This window comes from Limulus polyphemus, unplaced genomic scaffold, assembly GCF_000517525.1.
Source record: "Limulus polyphemus unplaced genomic scaffold, Limulus_polyphemus-2.1.2 Scaffold137, whole genome shotgun sequence".
Lineage (NCBI taxonomy): Eukaryota > Metazoa > Arthropoda > Merostomata > Xiphosura > Limulidae > Limulus > Limulus polyphemus.
In genome coordinates, this window is record NW_013665747.1 from 985,752 (window position 1) to 995,448 (window position 9,697).

Here is a 9,697-nt window from a genome sequence, read left to right on the forward strand (position 1 = left end):
ATATTCGTTTGACATCAATGTTCTTCCCTTTTCTTCAGTTTTTTTGTATTTTTGACAACAAATATAAAAATAAAAGAGGTTTATGTGATAAGCGAAATAATAATTTCCTCTAAGTAAGAGTTTTTTCTTCCCGATTTGTAAAACATTCTTACGTGATAGAAAAAAATTAATATTATTTTCGAAATCTGAGTGGCTACATTATGGAAAATCCGTTATTAAAACCTAAACAACTTTTATCAAGTTTAAATTCGCAGGCCTGTGTTATTATAACACTTTTTGAGCTAATTTTTCACATTTCGAGGCCATTAACAGCCATTAAAAACTCCCGCCTTTTGAAACAGTTGGATACTGTTAAAGACACGGGTATAGTTCTGAAACCTTTTAGGTTAACAGTTAGATGTTCTTTTCACAGCAGGGTGAACAAGGAACCAGCTAAGAGTTCGTATAAGGTAATATTAGTTAAGTGTGAAAAGCTTTTAGTGTTGAAACTGAGTCGCCTGTGCAGCTCTCAGGCTAGAGAGTAATCTGATTAGGTTGTGATGTAATATGAGGGCACCCTTTTGCCGTCATTGTTTACAAGTTGTGATGTTTGTAAGTCAGTAACCGAGGTAAGACGAAAACGCCCCGAAGTGCTTTGACGTTTCTTAATGTCTGAAATGTGTTGAAGTTCTTTTTCTTTTTCAAGAAGTTCATATTTTTGTAACATGTAAGAAACTTATATTAACCCCTGGAAAACAATAACTAAAAGTCCTATCACTATACAATGTGTTTTTCAATTTTGGAAATCATTTAGAAGCAAGTTATGGATTATTATAAACGCTTAAAGCTGCTAAGGATTGTGAGATAAAACTTGAAAAAGACCGTTTTTTATTCAGTTACTTTTGATTATAAGATGGTCAGTTAGCATTAGGGTCGATATTTTAATAACGAATACGTGATTGATACATCTAATACAATAACACGTGTAGATGAAGTAGTAGACGCTTCTTGCTGTGTTATTCACAGAAATAATCTGATGGATTTCCTTGTCTGATTTATTCTTACACTTTACTACATGCATGATACTATGGTTTAGTATAGAACATCGTTAACTGTCCTCAATAGCACGTAAACGAAAAGCGCTTTTACTGACACTAATGCAGTAATTCCGTACAGTGGAATAGAATAACGTGAATATATCTTCGTGCGGCGACTCTTTGTCTCCTTCCCCTATTGTCGTTATCCAAAATAATAGGTAGGAAACATTTTGATAAATTTAATTAACATCTGCTCATATGTGAAGGAACCATTATATACAAACACAAAAAATATATGATTAGATTATATGCAGCCATTACCTTTCTTTTAAATGGCTCTCGAAGCCGAAAATAAGTGGACACAATTAATCCTGACGCCGCTTTGTCTATCAAGGGAAATAATAGTTGGGGTGGTTTGTCGTTGCCGGATGTAGTTTATCATTCGATATATCAAAGTCAGTAAAAAAAGTTAATGTAATGTCGTGACATCGGGATGTGAGCCACGAATCCTAGAATCCACAGTCGGATACACACCCTGTTTAGCTGTATATACTGGGCATAATACATATTCTTTAATTATATTCACCCACTACATACACGAATAAAAGTACAAAAATGTACATTATATGCATATACGAAGAGATGTCGAGTTACTACGACTGAAAAGTTTTCTAGCATCATGTTATATGCATGAGATGAATAGTTATCCTCGGTAAAATACAGGTTATTCATTTAATAAATTAGAAAATAAAATTTCACCAAAGACATGTCGAAGAATAAATCATATTTGACGTAATTCTCTAAAAAAGTCTCTTTACAAGGCAAATTTTATTTCCAATTGAATGCCGATTTTATGAAATCTGCCGTGGAGTTTTTAGAGAACGTATAACAGACTACACTGTCCTGAGACATGATTTTAATTATGTTTATTTTCATGCTTCTTTTAAATATAGCCACTTTAACCGTAGTTGAAGCACTATTACTCTGACAATGGCTTCCTTATTGTATAACTTCTGTTCTGGATACAATTTAGGGCGAATGTTCACCAGATGAAGTGTTTACTACGCGCGTTTTTATGTCATTAATTTGAAAATGTTACAAGACATAATAGGTGTGTTTACATATTAAATAATTATGTCTCTATAATGATAACAGAATTTTCTTTTCTGATGTTACGTTTCATAAACAGCACTTCCAAAGGAAATAAAAACATCTGAACGTTAACTATCTTATTATTATTTGTATGACACATAATAACGTGTTAGATAACAAGTGTACAAATCGTATATTATAAATTAAAACCAAAGGGTACCCAGGAAAGTTTAATGGTAAGTTTACAGACAACGTTAGCTACCTTATTATTATTTGTATGACACATAATAACATGTTAGATAACAAGTGTACAAATCGTATATTATAAATTAAAACCAAAGGTTACCCAGGAAGGTTTAATGGTAAGTTTACAGACAACGTTAACTACCTAAATTATTATTTGTATGACACATAATAACATGTTAGATAACAAGTGTACAAATCGTATATTATAAATTAAAACCAAAGGTTACCCAGGAAGGTTTAATGGTAAGTTTACAGACAACGTTAACTACCTTATTATTATTTGTATGACACATAATAACATGTTAGATAACAAGTGTACAAATCGTATATTATAAATTAAAACCAAAGGGTACCCAGGAAGGTTTAATGGTATGTTTACAGACTTATTGTTCTAACAATTTGGGATTCAATTCCCCTCAGTGAACAGAGGGTAGATAGCCAATTTTTGCAGTTTGGGGCTAAAATAAAAACAACAACATAAACTTAAAGATCATACCGCACTTTGTTGGCTAATATTTAATTTATTTAAAGAACAGGACAGCACTAAATAGTGTAATTTACTGAAATAATCAAATTAACAACGTATATCAAATAAACGTACGGGTTAGTTAGTCAAGGAAAGCATTTTATTGATAATTGGAGAATAAGGAAAATGGAAATTATTTCCATCATGGACATATTACATTGTAAGCCTTTAATTACAGGATTATATTGGGTTTAATTTCTACCTAAAATCAGTTAGATTAATTTTGTTTTTCTTTTCTTCTTTTGTCGTTTAATAAATATACTGAGTTGCTCATTTATAAGTTAACTAGTTGAATGTGTCGAAATTCGACAAACTACGTAGATTTGTGATATTTCACTCAATTTGTATTCTTATCTAACCACACAAAATCGACTATTGACCGCTAAGATATGCTCTTTTTAAGAGCTATTTTAGAAACAAAACTAAAAACCATCTTCAGCAATGTTGATATTGTGAGTACTGACGTCACCTTCAAATGTTTTAATTAATCATCCCTTCGGGTGATATAAAGTCGTTCTGCTCTTGTTAAGTGCAGAAATCTCATTTAAAAGTTTGAATTAAACATCCCTCTTTCTGCACTTGACAACAGCAGAACGACTTTATATCACCCCTCATTTAAAAGTTTGAATTAAACATCCCTCTTTCTGCACTTGATAACAGCAGAACGACTTTATATCACCCCTCATTTAAAAGTTTGAATTAATCCTCCATGTTTTCCTACTTGTTAAAAGAATTCTCAAAGCTCAACCAAATAATGAAATTGTAAACAAAATTATAGAAAATAATACAGCAAACCTATTCGAAACTGAAATAAAAACAAAACATGTACAAAACATGTATAAAAATGTAATATTTCCATCATTATAGGATGATGTAAACAATACTCTGAAAATTGGCTTTTAACATCATTTTGATGCTACAACATTACTTAAAAATTATAATATAAAGTTCTGCGGTAGAAAAAGTTTTCTTGTTAAATCTTAACAACACTTACGCGTGCATTTATAAGAATCGTTATTAGGTGGCTTTACGTATAATTGTTTTCTGCGTACTTCTTTTTTTCTCCTTCTTCTTTATATTCATACGCAATGGACACATAAACATCTGTTTTCTAAAATGACATTATTCTGCTAGTAGAACGTGTCGCAATTCGATAAAATGTGGTATTTTAACCCACGATCTAAAACTAAGGACTATCGAATTCATATTGGAAAAGTTGTTTATAAAACTTCTTCGTAAACAACATTTTCAATATTTGCAGCTTCAGGAACATAAATTTTAACCAATCATACAACTATATCCTAGATAGAGCTATGTAGAGCTGATCGTGAGAGAAAAAAATTGGTTCAGCTATTTGCAACCCCGACGGACGGACATCTCTTTTCCCAAATTATATTATTGTATGTATACGACATTGAAAGCGGAGTTCGAAAACATGGGCCCTATACGTGCTTTGCAAAGGCACGGCAAGGACTTACCTTAATTAAACTTAACTCTATAAGATAAGGAATCGCTACAATATAGTTTCCTTAAGAAATATTGTGATAAATCATGAACCCAATAGACTTACTACATTTTCGGAATATGTGTAATGCTGAAGGAGGATAACTGTTTTTTGTGTTTAACAACAAACAAACAAGACATGATTTCTTACGGTCTATAATCCCTTTGAAAGCCTCATGTTAATGCCTTTCTCTGTAACTTCACTGCCTAACATTTTGACTTTCTGCTTTATGGAAGCATCAGTTATTAGTAAACGAAAAAATAAAAGGTCATAAGTGGTAATGTATTCAAATGGAAGCAGGCCGCCACCATACAGAATTCATGCCCTTAGTGAGATTGAAAACCATTCTGAATAAAACAATACATCAACTTTAGGAATATTCAAGGGATGAAACGAATCACAACTGAAACAGAGATAATGGACGCTAAGAGAAAGTATTGAGGACAGGCTTCCAAAGAGGCGACCCTACAGGAGTAGGCTACTACCAAATCTATAAAGCAGGAAGAATTTACATGATATGTTAGGTGGGTTTTGTGTTTATCCTGAGCACTGTGATAGGGGAGTCATTATCTATACGTCATTTCTTTGTAAAAGTGGTTATATGTACCTTAGCTCAAGTAACTTTGTTAAAACTAGCGAAAAGCGCACAGACTTGAACATAGACCATTAAACATTGGAATATAGCGAAGGTGGATTTGTTCGTCTTAATTTGTTTAGTTTCTTAAAGCCCGTATTCTTGGTTGACAACTGAAACTGGATGTAAAGATTCACATTGCTAGTGATAGATATTTACGTTAAGTATTGTTGTTTTCCATTAGTTTCTTATAGCCCGTATTCTTGGTTGAAAACTGAAATTGGATGTAAATGTCCACATTGCTAGTGTATTGTTGTTTTCTATTAGTTTTAAAGATCGTGGATTATAATGGCTGTACACCAGTTGTAGACTCCTTCAGGTTAGAAACCTCAAAAATTTGTAATTATATTGGAGTTAAGAGCAACAATGGTTAGTTGAGTAATTCCTTTCCCAATCTCAGTTCTCGTATTTCAAATGAATAAAAAATATGAGTTCACCACAACCTCACCATTTTCTATAAATTTTGCAAATAAAAGTAAAATCATGCCTTTTGCAGCTATTGTGATCCTCGAATATGAGAAACATTTTCTTATAAGGATGCTTGTTATATCAGTAGTATTATCAGAAAAAGAATCACTAAAACCAGGATATTTCATTTTACAGCAAAAACAATCAAGAAATATTGATAGTTCATCTTTTTCGTAACAAGCTTTTTTAAAAGTATGTAAATATAGAAAATTTGCTTCATTGAAGCAAACTCTAAATATCAACAACTGATTTATCCGATACAAAAAAGCAATACAAATATAGATTCATTGTCACTGAATCAATGAACCAAACTTACTAAAATATAATTTGCTGTTTTCGCTTAAATTAAAACTGTCAAGCAAGAACTAAAAAATCTATCTCATTCTCGATTAAATAATTGTATGTGTGCTAAATATTAAAAGCTTGATTTAACAAATTCATTAGGATATTGTGTTTCTGAATCATAAGTTAACTATGTTATAATTTATTTTGAAGAGGATATTAAGAAGAATCTGAAAACATTTGTTTTTAAGATAATACCATACACTGTTTAACATGAATTACGTAATTCTATAAAATGAACTTTAACAATGCTTATATCCAAGTATAAAATACACTAATTCCTTGCGAAGATACATAACAATTGACATTTGTGAAAACATTGTAATGTATAGGATTTTAAACGACTTAGATAATGTTTTTTTATGTTTCAGATATCCAATGAAGTTCAACAACTGGATCAGTTACGAGGACAACATGGTGGGTAGAAACTCAAAGTCATATAATAACGCATAAATTAAAAAAAAAATACAACTAGAAGTACAACAATACAACAACTTATGATGAAATGAGTATGTTAATTATAAACATAAAGAAGTATACATCACATGAAAAAAAAAAGCAGTAACAAGTATACAAGTGAGAATTCTAAAGCCATGCTTACTATAAATGCCTGTAAACTATAGATTTTGTGTGTGTTTAAGACGAAAAATAAACCTAAAAATGTTAATGAATTAAGCAAACGAACATTTAATTCATCCTCAGAACCTTATCAATGGTGTAGAAGAACTCTGCAAAATAGATAAATAGCCTATCAGCAGACTCCTACGTAGAAGGTATAATGTGCAAAACACAATAGATGAGAAAATTTGAAATCCCTCGTAATGCATAACACTCATAACTATGTTAATTCTGATTTTAAAAAATACCTAATCAACAAAAAGTAATCACGGACAATACCAATAGGTAGTTATGTTTTTTTATTATAATTTTTTTTAATCTAATAAATTTCCTTTAGTAATACCGACATAAGAAACACGAAATATAGTTTGAGCGAATAACAACCGCGTTGTTCTATTTGTGACTGGTTAAACATTTGCATTTTAAATCTCCAGAAAAAACCGCTTTACGCACAACTTCCGTTTATACGTTGTAAACGTAGTGATTAGTGTGAAGATTATGGCTTAGGGAAGAACATTTTCATTTAAATTTAATGAAATGGGAATTCGCCAGATATTAAACCATTTTGTATTATCAAATTAAAATAAGAACTGTATGTTTCTGTCAAAAACAGACAAGCACTAGACTGTAAGACGTAAATGTCCTTTAAAACAATAAAAACTTGTTGGAGTTTGAACCATTGTTCTGCATCTCAGAAATCTGCTATAAATTAACCTTTGTAAATTTTATAAAATTTACTGTATCATTAAATAAAAAACCACAGAATATCTATTTGACTTAACATTACTCATAATGTAACACAAACTCCATCTTACCATCTTTCTTGCAGCCTTTCATCAGCTCTAATAATTCTTCCATTAAATAATTAAAATTTGAATATGTGTTGCTTTTCGATTCGTGAAATTGTGACCATTTTAATAATTATGCTAAGTAATTGAACCAATATATTAACTTGGCTATAACAATAGGATTTTTATCAGTATTTTTTTATCTGTTCTATATTTATGAGTGAGAGTATTAAACAACAACAAATGAATGGTTACAGATATGAGGGCAAATCAGTGACAGTTGTCATAACATGACATGATTTTTTTCTAGAAAATGACAGTGTAATATTTATTCGTACAGAACAGAAGCCTCAAAGCTTGGACATATCAATTACCAATTAACCAGCTTAAAGCGAGGACATCATGCTTAACATAAGAAAACAACGATTTGCAAAGTCAAAAAACGATGTTACATTTTTGAATGAAATAAAAATCTAAAGCTGAAATATTTGAAACGAGTAGAGAGTAGTAGCTTTGAATTACTGACCTACAATCTCATTGAAGAGAGTTTTGTTATCGTTGTTTGATGCCTGTAATATACCCGAATCCTGATCTTAAAACCCCAGACTGAAGCTCATAGCATGAACTACAAGCACTGTTTATTGAATATGTTTCTGATGTAGTAGATTTAGAATATGGAAAGTTGTGTTAGGAAAAATAAATAAAGATTAGTTTAAAAAATAACTCATTAATACAGCTGAAAAATATAAGCTTGATATTATTTTTGGATATAAAGTTAAACGGATTAATGTCATAATTCCTTGTGAAACAACTTGTATTATCTTAAAATCGAGCTGGATTTGCATGGATTCAGTATATGCATAACCTACAAAAATAATACCTAATTTTCCTGCTTAGTACACTGAGTGTAGAATGTTAACTCCAAAAATCAATCCAAGCTCTAAATACACGTATACATAACTTTAAAACAGTGGCATCATATAAATAAATTCATATAAATTAATTTGACAGCCCGTATAAACTAGGTTGTTCATGTAACGTGCAATTATTCGCAAAAGAACTAGATTTTGAAGCAATTTATCAAGTGGTAAGATGTTCTTTTCTCACTTTTGTTTCGTGATCTTCAGGTACAAGTGTACACTTCATCAGATTTATTAGATAGATAATGGAGATCGAGAAATAAAACAAATTAGTAATAAATCTTATTTAATAAAACTAGAAAACTTTGAACTTGTTTATTTCATTCGTTATATCAGTTATAAGTTGCTTAATACAAACACTTCCAGTGCTCATTCATTATCATTTTCAGAAACCTGAAAGAACTGAGTTGCTTACAAGACTGGTGTTTAAATTATTCGAATCATTATCACAGTAATTTAATTTAAAGAAAATATATAGCCCTATCTCATTCAAAAAATGTAATTGATTGATTTACATTAATTAATTTGCAACTTATCAATCCCCCCCCCAAAAAAAAAACATTTTTGATCATACATTAACTCAAAGGAGTCTGATTGACACTCATTTTTCTTCTAATATTTATATCTATAATAAATAGCCTAGTAGAATAGACGCTCATCTGGCGGCGGAAGTATCAGTATAAATGAGATACATATTAGGTCAATACTCTCTGCACGTTCATGTTTGTTTACTTCTGGCTCCAGACAAACGTCTAATTCAAGGTCAATGGGTACATACTATAGTTACTGTCGAATTGAGTGAAGGTCATATTTGTTTACTTCCACCTCTAGATGAGCATCTATACTACTTAGGCTGCTGATATCGAATGCCTTGCATGAGGATATATACATATTCAGATAGTCATTTTGAACATAATAAAAACGACATATCATTTGAACGGGGAGTAAATACCTGCAACTGTGGCAACAAATCATCAAAACGAACTTTAGAATAAGTTTGTTTTTAAATAGACGCCTTAAATAATCACTCTTATTTCTTTGAATTAATATGAGAGTAAAAGGAATGAGTACATGTTTGTAGACCAGTCTCTGATATGTTTATACATAAAGGGAATAAATGGATAGTTAAATGTAATGATAAAATATGTATGTTAGGCCACAACTTTATTGTTCTGTGTTTTCACTAGTTATGAGTATAACTTCTAAGAACATGGTTTCAAAACATGCCTATACATTAAATGTGTTTTGTGTTTACATAGTGCTTACTGATGAAAATAACCAAAAATTAAACTATTCTCTGATCTTATAAAATGTGATGACATGAAGTAATTATAGCGCCTTATTTTAACACCTGCATCACGAACCAGTCCAGCATCTTTTAGAACTGATCCTAGGATGATCTACAGATGTTCATATAAATGGAGCTAGGCACAACTGCTAAAACACACAAAAAAGAAACTAAATATTACTGAAAATATGACATGATGAAATCTATATGGATTATATTATAGTGGCATGATACTGGGCATTATACCATCCTTTT

At 30.9% G+C, this 9,697-nt stretch overlaps 1 protein-coding gene across 1 annotated transcript in view; it reads left to right on the plus strand.

Annotated features, from left to right (window-relative positions):
- LOC106474273 overlaps positions 1-9,697 on the plus strand; it is a 38,586-nt gene that overhangs the window by 22,461 nt on the left and 6,428 nt on the right. Inside the window, exon 4 of the mRNA XM_022379592.1 lies at positions 6,200-6,245. Within this exon, the coding sequence (XP_022235300.1) occupies positions 6,200-6,245 (46 nt within the window). The remainder of the gene's footprint in view (positions 1-6,199; positions 6,246-9,697) is intronic.